Source organism: Pocillopora verrucosa, chromosome 9 (genome assembly GCF_036669915.1).
Source record: "Pocillopora verrucosa isolate sample1 chromosome 9, ASM3666991v2, whole genome shotgun sequence".
NCBI classification, from domain to species: domain Eukaryota; kingdom Metazoa; phylum Cnidaria; class Anthozoa; order Scleractinia; family Pocilloporidae; genus Pocillopora; species Pocillopora verrucosa.
This window is the reverse complement of record NC_089320.1, coordinates 10,199,560-10,220,661: the sequence shown is the minus strand read 5'-3', so window position 1 is coordinate 10,220,661 and position 21,102 is coordinate 10,199,560. Positions and strand designations below refer to the sequence as shown.

The 21,102-nt window shown below is 36.7% G+C and overlaps 3 protein-coding genes across 3 annotated transcripts; 1 reads left to right on the top strand and 2 right to left on the bottom strand.

Annotated features, from left to right (window-relative positions):
- Positions 1 to 2,209: 2,209 nt before the first annotated feature.
- LOC131793841 (tetratricopeptide repeat protein 36 homolog) lies at positions 2,210 to 5,092 on the bottom strand. Its single transcript, XM_059111335.2, has 2 exons — positions 4,810 to 5,092; positions 2,210 to 3,486 (listed from the first exon to the last, which is right to left on the bottom strand). The coding sequence occupies exons 1-2, from the start codon at positions 5,084 to 5,086 to the stop codon at positions 3,218 to 3,220; spliced, it is 546 nt and encodes a 181-aa protein (XP_058967318.1). The 5' UTR covers positions 5,087 to 5,092; the 3' UTR covers positions 2,210 to 3,217.
- A 307-nt stretch (positions 5,093 to 5,399) lies between these two features.
- Positions 5,400 to 12,739, top strand: LOC131793874 (type-1 angiotensin II receptor-associated protein). The gene is made up of 8 exons (XM_059111378.2): positions 5,400 to 5,538; positions 5,683 to 5,717; positions 6,612 to 6,723; positions 8,056 to 8,131; positions 8,946 to 8,970; positions 9,666 to 9,693; positions 10,329 to 10,398; positions 11,189 to 12,739. Exons 1-8 carry the CDS (start codon positions 5,494 to 5,496, stop codon positions 11,257 to 11,259), a joined length of 462 nt encoding a protein of 153 aa, XP_058967361.2. The 5' UTR covers positions 5,400 to 5,493; the 3' UTR covers positions 11,260 to 12,739.
- A 1,000-nt stretch (positions 12,740 to 13,739) lies between these two features.
- On the bottom strand, positions 13,740 to 15,785 carry LOC131793869 (uncharacterized). The gene is made up of 2 exons (XM_059111370.2): positions 15,651 to 15,785; positions 13,740 to 14,439 (listed from the first exon to the last, which is right to left on the bottom strand). The coding sequence occupies exons 1-2, from the start codon at positions 15,754 to 15,756 to the stop codon at positions 13,922 to 13,924; spliced, it is 624 nt and encodes a 207-aa protein (XP_058967353.1). The 5' UTR covers positions 15,757 to 15,785; the 3' UTR covers positions 13,740 to 13,921.
- Positions 15,786 to 21,102: the final 5,317 nt, after the last annotated feature.

The window sequence follows — 21,102 nt, the reverse complement described above, 5'->3', positions numbered from 1 at the left end:
TCTTTCAGCTGTATAGACCGGTAAGTTATTACGTGCCCCACGTAACAAACCAAGGTGACTAGGTATCTTGCTATTCAGCCGAGTAACATGTTCCTTAAAAAACAGGGACTGGTCTAGGTACATCTCTATATACTTATAAAAAGGTACACGATTTACAACTTGACCTTCGAAGTTAACTTCACTTAGATTAACAGTCAAACTGATTGAGTTTCACAGATGTTCCAAAGATCACATATTCAGTTTTCTTAGGATGAACATGATAAATAGATTGCTCTTGTTAGACCAATCCAAAAGGATCTTGACCTCGTCATTCAACGCTTGCAGTAAGTGGTTAGCATTTGAGGCAGCATAATAGATGACGGTATCATCTGCGTACATTAACACATTAGAAGCTTGCCAACAGCTCGGTAGATCAGTGACATACAATGAAGATAGCAACGGGCCCAGCATAGAACCTCGCGGAACTCCACAAACTACTTGTTGGCGACTGGACAGAACACCTCCTACGAAAACAGATGGGTGTGGTCAGTTAGGTAATAATATTGTGTGGGTGTGTTGAAAGAATGGTGGCCAACAATGAATCTCCAACCAAATCCCCTCGTCTAGATACCGACAAACAATCGCGAACATAGACAGCAACATCGCACCCTTCGTTTGAGCTTGTCGACCGGTAGCCAACGGTAGCCAATTTCATTATCAGATACTTGTGCCGATAGATGAGTTTCGGTGACAGAAAAACAATCAATGTTCTTATACCGTTGTAACACGCCGCCCGATACTGACAGACTTCTGAGTGGGCAGATGAGCAGATGGGCCGGCCTTACCAACGGAGAGATAGAGGAGCTGAAGGAGAACCGGTCAAACCATTTTATGGACCGCTTAAGCAAACTCTTAGAAATGGTGAGTAGGAAAGCGGTCAGGAAAATACATCAGAATATCGGCCATAATTCGGATTTTTAATTGCATTCACATTTTAAGTGAATTGAGATTTCACATGCCTTGCTCGTGCTAATTATCGCACCTTATTAATCACTGCAACAAATTGAACTAAGATTAATTTAAGCTCAGTAAAACCAGTCAGAACAGTTTTAGTGCTGTGGAACGGTGCTTGAAAGGGGTACTGTCTTTTAGCTGGTGCAGAAAAGCTCTTCTACGTTATCGGGGCATTTTGGTGAAATTTCCTTTCATTATCAGTGTAGGAATTTCAGACAAAACGTTTGGGTTTATAATGACCCGTTTGCAGACTGCAAGGTTGGTTCCGGCACGGTCAAATCAAAAGGGTGAGCAAGCGACCATGTACTTTCTTGAGAATGAGATTGGTCCCTGTAGTTAACATTCTGATATTGGGATTTTAGTTTGACGAATTTTTGCATAGTGTCATATTTCAGTTCAGCCACCTCATGGAGAGTCTTGCCCAAAGAGGGAGCGAAGAGCACGTCAACGGTGTATTTGAAATAGCAAAATTCTGGCTAGCCCATCATAGACCCAAAAACATCTCACCAGACGTTTTAGCGATAGTTGAACATAAGCCCTCGAAGAAGTTTTTTGTAGGTGCATCAATAGCAGTAAGTGACTTTGTAAGGCCTTGTACAATCGAATCACCAATCTTAAAGAAAGCCTTGGAGCTTCAGGTATACATTTCTGTCCTCTGAATAATCCAGATCGACATGATTGGAAATTTTCATATGCCTTTAAAACTCAAAGATATGATTCTTTGAATACTGGGCTTCCTTGTCAAAATTGTAGGACGTTGTTCCAAGGAGTTCTTTCGGGAAGGGGAGGACCCACATTTCTTGGTGCATGTGCAGAGTATCATACTGTTAATGAGCCTCTACCAAATGAGCAAACTTTGAAGCATAGTCAAGATCGGCCCGGCAAGTTAAAACTGGTGAGAAGCTATAACAAATGCACGAGTCTCTCCACAAACTACAGAGATATGTTGGAAATGTACATTACTGCCTTGGACAATGGAGACCAAATTGGAATGGAGAGAGCATTCTTGGGAAGTGATATACTTTTTTCACACTTTTGGCCCAAGGCCAGAGTGTAATCATTACTTTTGATTTTCTTCCATTTTCCTTTTTGACAGGAATTGTTCCACTCTTCTCCATTTAGATGAAAAGAATGATGATGATGATGATAGAAAGAATTTAAAATATTATTGATGGTGTAAAAAATTCAAATGTTAACTTCACTAAATGAGACATAATTAACTCCTAATGCCATTTTATTTTTAATTACTCAGTATCACCTGTGTTAGGAAATACCTTCCAGATAGGAATAATGAAATTTTTAATTCCCAAATTTATCCCATCAAAGTTTGACAAATGTAACCCTCATTGATCCTATGTCACAAGGTATGTTACTAGGAAGTTCTATGTTGAAAACACAGCAGTTTGTGTAATAACTGTCAATACTCTTGCAAACTTTAGCAACCAAAGTAAATTTCAACAAAACTCCACTCTTGACCTAATTCTGAATACATTGCTGACCTTCAAGGCCTTCCACTACTAATCTCCAGGTTAAAATAAACATTAGAAAATGCAGCACAGGTACCTGTACCTGTAAATGTTCACATCAGGGCATTTTATTGAATCTTCAAGAAAGCCAGCCAAAAAAAAAGGAGGTGAAGCCCACATTGCCCCTATGCAATGAGCATAATGTCTTCTTGCATCATGTGTGAAACCATCAAAAAGGGATTTTAATTTCCTTTTTCAATTATCTAGAATTTTGGCCTTAATTATTTGAAAAAACATCCAACACCATTATCTGAGAATCATGTGAAGACAAAAGTGAAAAAACCATTAAAGTTTCCTTCAAAACAAACTGAAAAAATTTGTGTTACATACATGTAAAAGTTGGTCACTTAACCATTATTAAGGCTGTAAACAAATCAAACTTTGGTGCATATAGTGCAGCCATTTGTCTACTTTAACCTCTGCATGTAATTTTACCTTGTTGCACAATATACCAATCCTGTTACATACTTTGGGTGCTCTGTTTTCCAAATATGGTAAAATGCTGCAAAAGTAGAATGGTATTTCAAAATGTAAACTGCATTTCTTCCTACTCAGTTCTGGTCACAGGTTTATCACCTGGTTATTGACTATTAAATATCTGTTCCTATCTAACAGAAAAATGGACATCCATGTGAACATCAATCCACGCACAACAGTTACAAATTCCATGGCTTGAGAAAAATTTACAATAATCATATTTAATGTGGCTCTCCTCTAAGCTTGTTGATGGCATCAGCAAGCATTCTGTTACACATGGCAGCATATGGATTCAACTGTACAACCATTGATTTTGCAAATGCACTGCCAAGTTCTGCTGCCTTTGTAAAGTCCTCAAGTGCTTTGTCTTCATTTCCATTCAGCCTATGAATTAATGCTCGCTGGGTGTATGCCTGAGCAGTAGCAGCACCTCTGTCTTCACCCAGTTGAATGGCTTTGTTTAAATCTTCCAGAGCACTGGGTATGTCTCCTAAAATCATAAGTCATACCAGTAAATCAATATCAGTATAGGATTCAGTCTTGTTGAAGGAAAGATCAAGACCCACCCTAAACTGATCTCCCTGTCTTCTACAGAAAAGATCTGACAAAAATGCACCAATACAGGGACATAGCTTGAGCTTAAAGCCCTATTAGATAGTGCTAACATAACTTTTGGCAAAATTTGGAACAAGAAGCATAATTATAGCTCTTTTTATAAATGTATCAGTGCTGGCATAATCAGCATATTTTTTCAGGTTTCTTGAGGCAAACATTACCAGAGTCCTGACTTTTTTGGTGGCTACAATTTATTATGTTCAAGTTCTATCCATAGTTCAGTGTACTCGCAATTTTGCAATGTTTAAGGGGACTGTTCACACCTGAGTGAAGATGAGTCAATCCCAGTTCCTGCTTCCACAGGCAACAAAATGGCATTGAATAGAAACATGATGCTAACTGTGATAGACTGTACATTTTGACAGGTTGAGTCATTGCTTTAAGTCTAGTCTGGAAGTAGTAAATTGTGTTTTACAACAGCAAGTATATAACTCAAAGCAAAGAAGATATCATGCTTTATTAACAATATCTAAACAATTTGGACCTGTTTAGTGTTCCCCTTTTTGAAAAGCACACTTAAAGAAAATGTACCATAGTTTTCAAAAACGGGCAAAATTCCTCTGTTATATAACATTTTTTATGTCAACAACATACCTTTACAAATCTTACACTTCAGGTGTAAAAAGAAAATGGAAATCCGAAAAATGTACAAATGGTACTAAACTGTCCCAGTGCTTGATACTTCAATTGTCAGTCCTTCTCATTACACAAATACAAGCCTACTTAAACACACAACAGAGCAGCCATATCAGCCAATCCACATGGGGTGAATGGAAATTCTTCACTATGAGTCCCACCCCTCCCCCATCCCTTTAAAATACCTTGCTACCCCCTGGCATCTCATGCACGAAAAAGATGAAAAAAATAAAAAGCATCCCGGCTGTTTCAATTTTAGAGTAAAAGTGACTGAAGACAGAGATTGCAAAAAAGTGACTAGGGTCCAGTTCTTGAAGAGAGAGTGCCACAGGGGAAGGGGAAGGTATACTTCCATTTCCAAGCCTATTTCTTGACTTAGTCTTACTCTCATCCTCAGTTTCATCTTCTTCTTGAAACTAAGTCCCAGAGACCCAAATCACAATGTCCTTCCTCTAAAGTACACCTATTTTATCAATGTACATTCATGAAAGCAGCTTTAAGAAATAAAATAATTTCAAGATGATACCTTAGAGACTTTGAACAAAGTGAACGCCATAATTACCTTTTAACCTCCACAGCTGAGCTCTATTGTTGAAACACGAAGAACGTAAAGGGCAAATTTCGCAAGCTTGATTAAAACACTCCAATGCCTCATCTAGATCGCCCTGTTCTGCTTTCTCAACACCAGATGCCTCCAGTTGTTTAGCTAGCATGGCATCCTCGGTATTTTCTTCATTAACGTCGTTTTCATTTTGAAGCTTCGGAGCAGCATCGCCTAAGGGTAACATAGGATTAAAAATGCTCTCCAACACCGCTTGATCATTGTTATTAGTCGCCATTTTGTTTTGAAACTCGGATCCAAAGCACCTGGGTACTACTATTGCCTCATTTCGCGTCTCGCGTTGTCGCTGCGTGTTCTTCCGCGCGTTCTCCCGCGTGGTAAATTCGCGAGGTGAGTTCTGTTCGTGTCACTTATTCAAAATTCATTTTTATTTTTTGAAAACAGCGATATTTTCAGATCGATAGTGACAGTTACTCATATTTCCTTCTTCGGATTTCCAAACACTCTTTCATTTTCCTATATTTTTAGTTATCATCGTTACTTGTCTTATTCTAGTTGTCGTCAAATTGAGACGGAAGAGGAGTCTGGGTACTACAGTATCTATTCTCGTGACTTTGGTTTTGCCTATTCCACTAGAGTTCAGATTTAGCAGCATAATCTAGCGGAGATTTTGGACGATTCGCCATGGATGGAAGCATTAGAGTCAGCATACCGTCTGTTTCACTAAAGGTCAGTACGTTTACATTTAGCAGATTCGTCTTCAAGTTTCCTTTCGACTTTGATTGGACACCCTCGGAAGATCGACTGGTAGAACTGAGTGCGCATATGTCAGTAGTTTTGAAATGATTGATGGATTTCTTTTAACATTTCTAGATCGTGGTGTCAGTTCATTTCATTCTAACGATATGGTAAGTATATAAAACAAGATGTTCGAAAGACGTGATAGAATGACGTGAAGTAGCAACAAAGCGGGAATTAATTCAATTTGTTAACTTCTGAAAGTGAAATTAATTATCTAGGGGAACTTTATTTGAGGAACACTGGAGAAATGACCAGCGTTGTGATAAACTGAAAAAGATGGACTCTTTATTTCTCTCGTGAATAAATTTTGCGTGGATTTTAAGGGTTGCAGAGCCAAAAAAACTATTGGTCATGATAAGTCCTGTGGGGTAGTGGGAGGGGAGTGGTCAAAAAGCTGGGGTGGATTGATTTGGAGCAGCTGCACTCAGAATTAATAAGCTCTCTTGTCATCCATTCCTGGCTTCTCCTTCTGATTATAAGTAAGCTATATATTGGGTGTAGAATAGCTTACCTGAGTATTTTTCAACATAAAGAACCCACTGTGAAAGATGGCAAATGGTCTATACATGACCCATGATTAATTCCAAAATTAATATGTGTTGCGTGAATTTTACAGAAATGCCAGGTAAGGTGAGTTTTGAAATCTACCCTGTTTAAAGTCCATGTGATACTTTAATTTTTCCGAAATTTGTGTGTGAAATGGTATCAGAACCTCCTAACCCTCCTCCCTGCCTCCAATTTGCTACCCTCACAATGATCAGAAAAGTTTTACTCTCCCTCTCTTCCCTGAAAGAAGAAGTCAACTGTCAGGACAGTGAAATTTGCTATTTGGAAACACCAACTTTCTTCTTCATTTTAGTTTTGGTTTCTTGGTTCCCTTTAATATTTATTATTGCTGTAAATTATTTCCAACTCATAACTACAAGTAACATATTCACAAACATTGTTATAGCCATCATTAGTGACACTTATTGATTTCCTTTTTTCCCCCTTTTTTAAAGGGGTGATCAATACCGATGGTTACCGCCCTCATATTTGTTCTGTAACTTAGCTGTTCTGGCTGTAGGAGTGTGGGCAATAGCATCACCAAGCAATGAAGATGCCTCTCAGTTGGTTTGTATAAATGAGATTTATTATTAATTTCATTTATAATAGAGTTTGGGTATAATGCTCTCTGTCATTGGTTGAAAGAATGTGCTCGATCAGAGTACAAAGCATAGAGCTGAGCTAAAGCTGTGATGCCATCTGCCAAATTGTACTATGTTGACCTTTTCCCGGTCTTCTCTCTAGCTTTTTTTTTTTTGTTAATTGAAAATGAAATTTTGGAACAAGTGAGCTGGAAAATAGCAACAGAAGAACCAAAGAAGGGTTTTTAAACATGCCATTGGCATCCTAATTTACATTATCATAATGCGAGCAGAGACGAAAATCCTCAAAGAGAAAACAAAATGGACAGTACAAGTTTTGAAGGTTTTCATGCTCAGTTAGATTACAAGCTTATGTATGAACAGTAATAAAAATCAATCACAGCTAACACTCATGCAGTATATATAGTTTTATGTTCAAAAACAAAACAGAACCAAACAGGAGTGATGAAAAATAAAGCCAAACTGGCATAACAGTCAAAATTTATACCAATCATGACAGTGTCCTAGCCACTGTGACTAGTTGATCATGACCATCTTCAGTCATTGCAGTGAAGAAAGCCTCAGAAATTACATCGTCCACCCTTTAAGTGAACAACTAAGAGCTTGATCTTGCTAGCTCTTGCTTGTTGTTGCTTGCAATCTTCATGGTTTTCAAGAATTTGGCTGTTGTACATTCATAAAACACACGCCTTGAACAGTTTGTATTCTAATTGCTATGCAAAAATACCTTGTGTGTTTTTATAAGCCACAATTTGGCTGGATTTCATGGAACATTTCACTTTCAGATTATGTATTAGAGACTTAAAAATAACTTTAGGCAAAAGTGTTGAATTCTACCTGTCAAACTATTTCTTGTTCAACCAATCAGACTATTTGAACCATTTTAACAAAGATTCTGATTAGCTTATTGCATGGGGAATTTAAAGGATTCTTTAGTATGAAATAAATAGAGAAGCCTTGACTGTGCTCTGTTCTGTTGTAAAGCACATTATAGAAAGCAGCTAGCACTCAAGAAGTGAAGTGAGGATGTGAAAACTGTCTTTCCAAGCCATTCACTCTTAACCTATTCCAGACCCTTTACCTTTAAACTCCTCCATTAAAACAAGTGTAGTATGCTGGAAAGACTTGACACTTCTGCTTCAAATGCCTGACCCAAACCCAGGTAAGGTTGGGGGGGAAGAGAGATGCTGAAGCTTGAAATTGATCGGCACACAACTCATTAAAGTGATTCAATAAAATTATTGTCTCTTAGCTTATCACGAAACACAAATAGACAAAATTTTGTTATCTCTTGTAGTTTCTGTTGGGAATGCTGTTTACTATCATTCATGACATCATAGTCATAGCCATCTTTTATACTTCTGATATATCAAGTAAGTTTAAACAGTAATGAGAATGTGTTTAATTTTAATATTTCGTGAAAATTCTTTTATTCAATGTGATTATACATGTATTTATATCCATTTATAGTACTGAGGCAAGTATGATAATTCTTTCCAGTTCCACTCCAGTAAAAGTATTTACAGCTTCAATATCAATAAATTATCTCCCAACAATCAACATATACAATGCATGTTGCAGGATTGACATCTCAAAAAAAACAATTTAATGTATACTTTTAGATTTTTATTGTTAGTGATTGTTTTTTAATCAGCACCTCACTAGTTGCAAATAGCTTACATGCACTACTAGTCCAGCTGATGCATCTTTTTGTTTAGCTGGTTTATCATTGGTTTGTAAAGGTAAGGTGTTAGTACTGGCAATTACCATCTTCTAGATTCAACCATGTTTTGTAGCATGTTGACCCTAAAATTAACTTGGGAACTTGTAGAAGACAATGAGCTAGTGCCATGAGTTGAATATATAAAAACAGTTCAATACAACTAAGAAATCTTAATCACAGACAATGTGCAGAGAAATCCTGAAGGCTTGTCAAACAAAAATGCTTGCACACCAAAAGCACTTTGATATTTGATCAAGTGATAATTACAGGGTGGCAGTAGTATACAGACAAATTCATTGATGATCAGTAAGGACTTTGTCAAATAATTTTCTGAGTTAACTCTAGTTTTTTGTCCCTGTAACTGTCTGAATTACATACATAAACCTCTTTTAAATGTAAATGTGTGTTGAGTCCTATATGGCAAACCTGTACTATATTATATTAATATATTTTTGTTCTTTCAGTTTCTCACTACAGGTTTTGTGTGGGGTATCCTTTATATTACTTTTAGGCCAACACTTTGAAAAGGGTTTTTTTAGGACACTTGCAATGAGTAGACATGTATAGTAGAATGAGGAAGTAATGATCAGTAAATCAAGCAAAGTCAAGCAAAAATTGTAAGTGAAGTAATTTAGTTTATGTTGTTACTAGTACATTATTTGCAAAATGCAAAACACTTTGTACACTATCTCTCACAGCTTCTCTTAAATCTAGAGTCTACTATACACAGAAAGGGTCTCATGGCCCTGTTTACCTGATTGCTACATATATATCCAATATATAAAAAAATTAATTAACATTATTAAGTAATTTTTTTCCATAAACAAAGGATCAAGTGAGTTTTCTCGCTTTAAGAAGATAACACAGTCAAAATAATCCCTAATGAAGTTTCATATTTATATTGCGTGGCATCTCTGAACATTCTAGCAGCAGTGAAAGTCAAATTCAGCATTGTACAGTTAAGGTAACAATAAGTTGTTTACATGAATGGTGCTACAGCTTTTATTTTTTAGAAATGATTCGTTGATAATCTTGTACACTTGTACACTTGCACACTTATAAATAACTCCAAAAGAGAATGAAATGTTTTCAGTTTAGGAATACTGCAAGGATGTATGAATGCAAGTTTGTTTCTGTACAACATTTATGCACATATTATTTCCTTGACATCTATTCCATAACAGAATGGCTATTTTAAGTTTGATTTTAAAGGTGAGTTGTTGACTTAAATTCATCCTTTACAAAAGGCCTAAATTGAAAAAAAAAAGAGTATTTCTCCTTCCTTTGGAGGAGTGTTTGACAAATTGAAGCCCTCCAGGAAAAAATAATAATGTAACATTGGCTATATGTTGGCCTGGTCTAACAGACCTCTGAAAGGACTGGTACAATTTAAAATATTATGTTCTCATTCTTGTTCAAATACGTTCTGTTACTTGAATGGAAAAGTGGCAATGATAATTCATTAGTTCTCAGTTAACCGTTTAACCCCCAAGATCTCTTTAGTAATTCTCCCCACTGTCTGTCATTTAGTTCTTGTGGTGTCAATTTTGAGAATTTGGTATTTGATCAACTTATAATCCTCTAATTGATATTTTTCTTTTTTCTCATCACCTGTCTGCCTGATATTGTATTGATATTGTAAGGAGAAATTCTGTCTTGGTCACTCATGGGAGTTAAAGGGTTAAAACTTCAAGCAGGCAAATTTGTTTCTGCTAACCTCGATATCTCCAATCTGAGAAATGAATAATTTTCACAAAATTTGCAAGTTTCTGGGTGACATTCATTTGTTTCATAATTTGTACTGTTTGAATGTATTATTTTTTGTTGTGTCTTTCCTTTTTTCTTAGCCTCTGTCATGCTTGCTTATTTTTCAAAATCACCGCAACAGGGGAGGAGGAGAAGGTTACAGCTGGGCAGGTATATATATGTTGTTTTTATTATTATTATAATTATTATTGTTAGTTTTAATCACCCTTTAAGTTAGCAATTTGTGCAGGTGCAGTCACCTTATTTATGACTTTCAGTCAGTGTTTATTGACACTTAATGAGTGGGACTTCCTGGTGCAGGTGGCTATTTTTGGTACATCCTGAACTCTTGCTATAATTTCTCACTTTGAAAAGCTGTTGGAAGATAGATGACCTTAATTGTGGTGTTATGATTTGGGAGTGAGGATGGGAGTGAAGGCAGAATATTCCAGGGAAGGAGGAGGAGTGGTTGCCACACTAGAATCTCATTAGTTGGTGTTGAAGAAGAACTGTGCTCCAGATACCAAAATAAAATTTCAGTCTGTCTTTGCCATTAAGGATGAAGGGAATTCAAGCATGTGATCCATATCCTTTCAAAAATTGTCTTCAAGTGGTTTAAAGTTCTGTCAGAACCCCATCCCCCTCCACAACTACCCTGCCAGCTTCCACCCATGTTAAGTTGTATAGGCCAAAACAACATGTCAAATTAAAGACCTCTAGTTCCAGAGAGAGTGTAACTTTTACTCAAGTTTTAACCACTTGTTAGAATCTATTGTCCAGGTAGAGACAAAAGAGGATCAAAGACTTACACTCTGAGAGCTGCACATTGTAGCTTGACCTAGGCTATTAAACCAATCAAGTTTCATGCATGTATTTGCACATTTGTTTTCCTGTTTAGTAATGAAGCAAGAAATTTTATTTTATATGATGAGTAACCATGTGAATGAAATTTTCACTTTAGGTTCAAATTATGTGACCATAGAAGGCCAATCAAGCTCACAGTCAGCTCCTGGACACTCTTCTCATCCATAAAACAAAACAAGATTCCCTCTTTTGAGGGATTAAAGATAAGCATAATTGATGCTTTTAATAACAAACAAACTCTGAAGTTATCAAAATTTCAATCAAGTAGCTCTTTCAATTAGTATCCTAAGTTTGCAAACTTTTCACATAAAAAATTCAATGTTTTTGAAGGATTCAAAGATGATATTTTCTTCTTAAATGTAATTAAATTAATGTGCTAAATATGGTATATAGAGCTCTCAAGTTGATTTGCTGTTACTCGAGGGCAAGATCGTAGATCTGGCAGCATCACCTTTCTGGATGGGTGCATGTTCTACCCAGAAATTTAGTGAACTCTCTGACCTGGATATAGGTGGCTCTGCACCAGAATTTCTACTGTTGGAAAGTGATCAGAGCAAGTACAAAGGGAAAAAGGAGTAACTAATGTCTAGAAAGATAAATAATGTAATATGCACTTATTAAAGCAGTAGATTATTATCTCAAAATCAACAATTTAAATTAAAAAACCATAAATGGGTGAGAAATACTGTAGTTTCATTGTGAGAGTGTAAGATTAGAATTCTTCTCATGAATCTCACACTCAATGTGGGAGACTTGAGAGCTCTGGGTAGTTATCATAGAAATTGAGATTGTTTCAACTTCAGAGCTTATATGTTATCAAAAGGCATGGTTATCAGCTTGATTATATTTAGGTTTAATCACAAGTTGAATGTTAGTTAGTTAGAGTAAGTTCTAGACCTTCACATGGAGCAGCATGTACCAATCTGATACCTGAATAACACAGTACATTTGTTAGAAAGTGCCACTCTTGGTAACATATAATTAACTTAACATGAAAAAATTCCCAGTTAAAAATGTCTGATAGTTCAAATTGGATCTCAATAGCTGCTACCGTTATTAATCCTTGACTGAAACAAAATGTAATATTGCAAGTCATTTTGTAATGTAAACCATTTTCTAGAAGAATGGGGGAACAATTTAAAGCTGCAGTAATGAATGCACCTCTGGGGAAAGGGTAGTAGAAAAAGAGAATCAATTTTGGCCTTGTGATGCATTTTATTTGCATTTTTTCCTTCTTGTTTTTGGCTTTTTTAGATTTTTAGAAATTAATATATTTTGCAAATTAGAACAATCCATTCTATGATAAATGTGAAAGTTCACAAAGTAACCAGGTGGTCAATCAGACATGGTTTGATGCTACTCTGGTTTAAAAATTTAATGAATGTAACCAAGAAGTTACATGGTTTATGTTACAGGATCTATGGATTGTAACTTCTCAGTTATATTCATTCAATCTTTAAACCAGAATAGCATCATACCATGCCTAATCCATTCTGTGTTTTTAATGATGTAGTGGGTGAATTCAATCAATGTTTGAACTAAATACACACTCACCAGTCATCTCATATGAGCATAATTTCAATCCATTTCGTAGGATTGTGTAAATGCTTTTATAATTATCTGTAATAAATAGGTCTTGGTATTTTCATTATCTTGATGTGCTTTTTGCTAAAATGGGGGAAGCTTTTACTGGTAGTCCTTGTTGTTTTGTGTGAAAAAAAGAAATTGTCCCAGAAGCATGTGGATAACTTTCAAGGTTGAAATATTCTCTTAAAATTGACAGTTTGCAGAAAAGCAAAGGCTTTAACTTGGGGCAACTTAGAAATTTAAAGGGCCATTTTTCAACTGAGGACTTCAGACCCCCAGCCAGACATTTCTTTGTTACAAAAGGATTCAAGGGCCAGCAAATAGCAACAATACAAATGTGCTAGGCTGATTTGCACTGCATATATGGGTTAACATTGTTGTCACGTTGGTTATTATTATTTTTCTTTTTTTGTGTGTGACCTGTGTGCCACTTGTTGATTATATAATCGTTGTAAGTGATGCTTAAATCAAGAGACCCATTCAATTATCAATTCCAATTTTTTTTCCATGGAAAAAAGACTGACTAACTTTGTGTTGTCTAAGTTAATAATTTCTATCCATTTGATGGCAATGCTGTACATTTGTATACAGCAATCCTTCAACTTGAAGAACTGACTTCTTGCTGGGTTAATGCAAGGAATAGGTTTGAAAAAAACAGTTACATTGTCACACTGAGTTTGTGACAACTTCCTTGAAAGGTTCATTACAGCATTAGTTGTTTGCCTAGGATGGAGAAAAAGGTTCAGTTTTTGGAAAATATCATAATGGCTCTCTTACAGCACAAATAAGAGTCAAAGCTGTGATGGAATTTTACATCCAAGGCTCACTTAAAAGTCCACACTGTCAGGAATCTTAATCAATGTTCCACAATATTAATGCTGCATATACTATGAATTTTTAAAAGTAATGAAATTTCAAATTGTGAAAGATTTTCTCTCATAGATATCATTATTTTTCAGCAACAATATGTGGCAATGCACCTGAACTTCCAATTAACAAGACTTTATCACAGCTGTATTTAGGTCAGTGTTGTCTATAAACAGGCTCACTTGTACAGACAATTTTTTTCTTCTTAAACTTTTATTGCACAGATACCAATCAAAATCAGAGCAAACAGAAATACAAATTCATAAGAAAAGAAAATCAGATTCCATCCTCTGGAGTTTGAAATGACAAACATTTTCTAAATAACCAGTGCAAGAAATTATTTCAAAGAAAATAATTTTAGGCTTGAGTGCTTAATTTAAATGATGTCTTCATTCTTGTTGAGTTCCTGGGCCTCCTCCAGCTCAGCCTTCTGCTCTTCTTCCTTCCTTTTTTCTTTCCTTTTTTCCCTAAAAACTTTTATGTGCCTACGTTTGAATAAGTCTCGCTTCCTTCTTTTTCTGTACTTGTGCTTATTCATCTTCTTACGACGTATCTTACGAATGCCCTTAAATCTCTTGCACTGTAAGGTTTTGGTATTTTGTGTGTCATCACCAATTGTAAGTTCATGTGTGTCATGATCCCTGATGATTGTTCTGATGATCCTTGAATGATGTGGAAAAATCAACTCTCCAATTCTTTCCTTTGGAATCTCAGGCAATATTGCATCACATCCAGGGTTTCCATCTGGGAAAACTCTCCCATCACTGGTTATGTTTAGAATATATGAATTTGGTCTCTGAAGTAAAAAGGGAACAGTGGCAAATAGAGGAAAACTTTTGGTGAAATATGCCTCACTGTTGTTCACTAATGTTGCTGATGTTCCAGTTCCCAAATCTGAAAACACATAGCAAAACAAGAAATGATAATGAAGTTACATAACGAACACAGTATTGTTTGTATGCTGACAAAGCTTAAGGAATGTCAGATTCATGGAAATTTTGGAAGAAAGCCCAAACTTTAGTTATTGGTTTTCAACTTCTATTAAAGTCCTTGAAATTTTGGTTATAAATTGTTGTGCAAAGCTGGCTCCAGGTCGTAGATAATTAGACTCATTGAGTGTTTCTTTTGTTATTCACTGAATCAGCTGAATGCTTTACTTATCAGCTTAATGATGGTTTGATTTTAATCAACTACTGAAGTATTACTATTCATAAGACTTACAAAAAATCTGATTGGTCGATCATAAGAGCATTCAGGCAATGCACAATAGCATGTGAAGTTGCTTCAGCAGATGACTCGGACTTCAGCTTTGATAAATCATGATATCATCGTCAACTTAATTCAATAATTGCACAATATCACTGCCAATTGAGACCAAACCATATGGAATGGCCAAAACAGAAAAAGGCTTCAAAGACCTTGCGATGTAAAAATCTAGAGTACACACTGCAACGAACATGAAAGCTGTAAAGAGATCAAGGCAGAATCAGAACCAATCAAACGGTCAACCAAGATTCATCTGCTGATACAGAGGGTCATAGGCAACATAAATTATCGCCAGCTTTAAAATACAGCAATGAACTCAACTCAAACATTGTTTTCATACTACTCGACAGCTTTCCATTAGCCCAGCTAAAGAAATTATCGTCTTAAGTCTAATTTATTTCAGGATCATTCTTAAATATAAAAAGATTTGATAGGGGAGGAAAAGGTAGAAAGGATCAGTAACCGCCTTGTGATGAAATCATAAGTTATAATTTACATACCGATGACAAGTGTACGCAGAAAGCTATACGATGACAGTAAGTCTACCTTTAAATCGATTATGTAAGTTCACATTGTACATCATCAAGATTACTTTTTAGAAAACATTGAACAGGTAACCCTCCCTAATCCAGAAAAGAAAGCGATTTCTGTAAGTTTATGAGCTCACTACCCGAATAAATGGCCGCCAATACCTAAGAGGGTATATGCGTCTAAAGGGTAAAGATATAGTCTCAAGCAACGTCACATGTTGAGATGTTCAGTCGATCATACAAAGTATATCACATGGCGTACAAACTTCATCATGATGAGCTATGCGCATCAATGTAAAGGCACAATACCTTCTGTCAAATTGCGAGACGCCACTTTTGCACTCTGACTGTGTAGAGCTCGAAAATGCCGAGTAACTAATCGACAGATAAACTGCCTTTGAAATAACTGCTTCATCGTCGAATAATTCAAGCCGCCATCGCCGCCATGGTGGAAGGTAGTAGTACCCAGATTATCACGTCCAAATCTCAGGCGTGGCAGCTCGATGTACTTGTACTGGGGTAAAATGAGGAGTATCTGGAGTGTTCCACCGTGGGGTGGTAAAAAATAAGTAAGCTAGAGTTAGATCACTTTCACAGGAAGCGATGCTGTTTTGTTTAGAAGACCGCTTGTTATCTACATTAACTGTGGATGCTAACAGGGTAACCCACTTATTCCTGTTAAACCAGCTATCCAGTTTTGTTAAACTGACTAAACTTTTGTAATGCAATGTATCTGTCCTGTACAGTCCTACCGCCCAATTTTACCCCAGTTTACAGATGAATTCCTGTATCGCCCAACTTCTACAGCATTCAAATAATTTAGTTCATGAGGATTACGGGTGGTATTTATATAAACGCAACGCTGTCTTCACGGACACTTAAGTTGATAAGAAAGGCATATTATATAACACGAACAGAAACCTTCATAAGACCGGTTCATCCACGGGACGAACACCAATTTTAGAGTGACACCACTGCAAACTAAGGGATGATCCTTGTCGTTTTTCAGTACTTTTTCTGTTACCTAACTTTCACTCCCAAAAGTGACCAAGACAGAATTTCTAGTCATGGTAATGACGTCACAGCCTATCGTGCCCCACGATATAAATACAACATCAAGCAGGTAGGTGATGAGAATAAAGAAAAATATTAATTATGGGATTATTAGTTGATCCAATACCAAATTCTCTGAACTACCATCATGAGAATTGTATGGCAGACAGTAAGGAACATTACCAATGAGATCTTTGGGGTGAAAGGGTTAACTCTCTATGAACGGAATGGTTCGCCGGTGCTATTCTAGGAAGGACAAAGGAATGAACTTCAAGCCCTGAACGCACTAAAGAAGTGCTTTTATGAATACAAACTCAACGACAGACGTCAAAAAGAAACGGTGAATGTTGAATTTGAAAATTACTGTAATAATTAATAACATGAGTTATTCCTTGTTTCAATAAAATCATGTTTTGGGGGGCAATACGTTTCTTTTTATGAAAAAATGGTTCCACTTTGCTAAAACAATCTTAACACAAGCGTGTATTTATTATAAGATGTGTAAGCTCTGTTGTCTCAAAATTGTTGCCAAAGTGAGATTGGTCCTTGCGGGACCCGTTTCAGTAAGAAAGAATTTAGTGTTTTTTTACCGTTAAGTCTGACTGTAGGTTTTAATTGGACTCCAGTGAAATAGGACCTAATCTCGTCACCGTGGCAACAAGTAACAGCTGATACCTGATTACGACTCACTCTCAGACAATATTAGACTCTTACCGATGTACCTTTCTTTTTTTTGATCAAGGCGATGCGTTTCATTTTGGTCGGCACCCTCGCCCATAAAGAAACAGTTAGGTCTGCCAAAAGGTGTCACAATGATAACAGCAGCATTCAGTGCTGCTGTTCCTAATAAGTTCAAATGGACACGTTAATTTCGGGGATAATTTTTTCCTCTTTGTTCAGAAGGCTTCGTCTTCAGCCTTATATTGTGAACATAACCTCGAGCAAAGATAAAAGTGTCACGATTGCATCAGATTCCCGTATACGAAACAGAAGTGAATGGAACGATGCAAACAAGCTTTCAGTTACTTTTTATTAGTTTTAAGCATTACTGATATTCAAGTCCTGGAATAAGAACACCTTTAAATATACAAGGCTAGTTATTGAAGCAAAGTTTAGCCATTGTTTAACAAAACCGCGTTCTAAGCCATCTTCAGTCTCGCCGAACCTGAACATTTATTTTTGTGAGCAGTGTCAAGAGGGCCGAAAGCTTATATTGGAAAGGTATTTATTCAATTAAATCAACCCTCTTAAAGAGAATCCCTAAGGCACACTGCTTGCGTCGAATAGAACAAATCGAATTATTTAATTTTCATACTTTCAAATTTTCTCACTTTTTACGATATAACAAATATGGATTGAAAAATGCTGATGATTTGTTGAGAAGAAAATTATATGGAACTCATGATTCATTCGTTACTTAAAATGAGTCAATAGCAATAATTAAGCTGTGAAAAATATCCACAAGTTGGTGGTCTAGTGGGGATTGAAATGGAGGCGACTCAAAGGACACTTCTTTGACTTAATTTATTAGAGTCCCGATGTAGAGCACTACTACTATTTACGATTGCTGCAGCTATAACAATAGGAACCTACACTTTTATTCTGGAGGCTGCATATTGCGTTTTTCCCAACCTACATTTGCCTAACGTATCAATCAAAACAAAGTTTTTCTTTAATTCGATGGTAATTTGCAGATATATCATAGAGCTTACCACTATGGTTGAACTACCTCAGAACTAACCGTCTACGGCCCAAAAACATGGCCGCAGGTCATAACTCTTTACAAGGCACAAAGATCATTCTGACTGAAGAGTATTGGACCATTCCGTAAATAATACATTTCCTGGTGAATTGAGTAATTCGTAATTTCACACCTCAATGGCTTTAACGTCCGTTTCTTGGACACAGCCGCACTCAATTATTTGTCTAAAATGCAAAGGAAGAGAAATGCCGACAGCAAAACACATAACATACAGGTAAATGACCCTCTCAACAAACCTTAAACTTTGGAACGTTTCTTCGGACTCTTGAAATCGGTATGCAGCAGAGCAAACGACATCCAAAGCTATAATTGTAGTAATACCTAAAGAAATTAAAATCGTATAAAATACAGACATCTTATTTTTGCTTAAAAAGTTTAGCAAAGTGGTTGTGTCTGCCAATTCCTCTGTGTCGTCCTCAGTATGGGTGCAAATTCTCCACGACACCACCAAAACAAGGCCCATAATCAACAAGCAGGCCACAGTTATGGCAAGATGAGATGAACACAAATATGCAGCGGAGGAAACAACCAACAATAATCCAATCCCAGTGCTGATAACTACAAGAAAAATCAATGCCACTTTGGGGGATATTGCTTTCGTGAGGCCGACTATGGTGTGATGTTCGATTGCCAGCATTGCCAAAATGTTGTAAATCATAAGGAATCCAACAGAAGTCATAAGAATGCTGTTTGTTCCGCACCACTCCTCCTGCTGTTTGTTTGTGAATGCCATTGTGGCTTCGTTGGCATTCAAACCGAGAAGGATAAGCTGTAAAATACTCTGGCAAATCATTAGTGGCCTGCTTTTCTGAAGAACCGCGTATTTCGTTTTGTCCTTGAAGCAGCTTCTTAATAGTCGTACGTTGTAGAAGAGACCAAACAGATGAAACATCATTAGCAGCCAGTAGCACGGCTCCATGATATGCACCATCTTGCTGAAAAAAAAGTTATGCATCGGCCCCACAGTTCTCACTTTGGTATTATGCGCGGACAACACTCCCTTTATGTCCAACTGAAGAATAAATTCATAATGTAAGTCCTGGGCAACATTCGTGACACTTTAACACAAGTTCCCAATATCCCCTAGTTTCACCGTGAAACTTTCACGGTTACGTATGTAGTATGCTTCTCATCAGCAAAACTTTATTTGGCTCAGTTTAACATGAATTAAAACAAGTTGTCAAATTTTCAGAAAATTTATTTAGCGGAACAAATTAAAGTTTTCGCGGTTTTTTTGTTGTTGTTTTTTTTTTTGTAGTAATTGCGGTAACTTGCCTTGAAGAGGCCTCACCACGACCAATATTGGACAATACAGAAAAAGCTTTGGAACTGCATTAAAGGCTTATTAGTCACGAAATATGACCCCAGCTGTATCATGCCAAATTCTCTGCAAAGATAAATGGGAGGAATTTCAATTTCTTAAAACTGTTTCCGAGGCTTGGCATTGCATCAGAATTGAGGCTGAGTATAGAGAAAGAGGAAAAGCTGAGGTTAAACTCACCCAGGAGACTCAATTAAAGATGATAAATATGCAAACCAAACATAAACAATGTGTTAGCGATCTTTTACAACTCTATTTTTAATTGTTTCTGTTTCTTAAGCCGTGAGTCGACCAATACATATACAGTCAGTCTTGAGAGCAAATATAGTTTGAAAGTTTATCTATTGTCACCTCTTCTATTCACGACGAGTCGATTTCGGGTGAGAACACGGAATCAAAGTATAGCATAAATCTACTTTCTTTCAATGTCATAGCCTGGGCGGTTTGAGCCCTCTAACGCGTTTACTTCCTATAATTGGGTAAAAACGATGCATAAATAACAAAAAGTAGACATGCTTCGAGCTGGGATCTAATCTGGAGCCACAGAGGCACTAAGCTCAATATAACCAGTTAACCACCCACTATTGTAGCCCGGTGGTCTTGTCTGAAGACACAAAAACTGAGGAAAAATTTCCACATTTAGCTGAGTAATGATTATGTTGCAAGTGCTTCATGGCTTTCACATCAACAAGTGACAGCGCATTAGATTAAGACGTGTGGCGTAGCGATTTATCAATTAGAAATTTCAATCTAAGCTGTGTGCATCTTAGAACTTCTGTCGTAACTGATTAACTATATTGCGAAGTATCTGTAACACGTGACAGAAGTGACTACAATTTAACCAATGGAGAAGCCTTGACTGTGCTCTGTTCTGTTGTAAAGCACGCAAGAAGCAGCCAGAGCACGAAAGAAGTGTAGGGAGAAACACGAGACGTACTCGAGTGTTTCTCCTCACTTCTTGAACAGAACAGAGCACAGTCAAGGCTTTTTATTTATTTCATTATAAAAAATCCGTTAAATTTCCCGAGCATTACTTTCAAAGTTCAAAACAAACCATATTTTCAAAGCGAACAACAGTGTCGTCAACATGATTTACACTCTCGTAAAGCACGTTACAATAAGCCAATCGGAACCCTTGTTAGAATGGTTCAAATGATCTGATTGGTCGAGCAAGGCTAAAGCCGAGCTTAAAACCTATCACCTCTCTTATTCTATCTGCAAAGTTAACATTTCGACGCTATCGACATAGCTGATCCTAAAAGTAGATGCAGGACGCGTGTCTTATGAACTTCGTAATAAAGAGCATCGAGGCAAAGAATCCGAAGGTCTGAGATTCGATTCCTCGTGGGGGCTCGGAATATTTTCTTTTTCCCACGCTCGTGACAAGACGAAAAACATCTTTCTCTAAGACTAAGGTTGTCAAAAATGTCAAACCATCAAAGTTCACAAACCCACATTGAAGTTCAAAATCTTCAATAGTTTACAAAATGAAATATGTCGCCGGGTCGAATTTAACATGTTTACCTGAAGTTTTTTTAGTCTCTAATACAGAATTTGAAAGTGAAATGTTCAGTGAAATCGAGCTGAATTGTGGCGCATAAAAACATGACAATTAGAAAACAAAC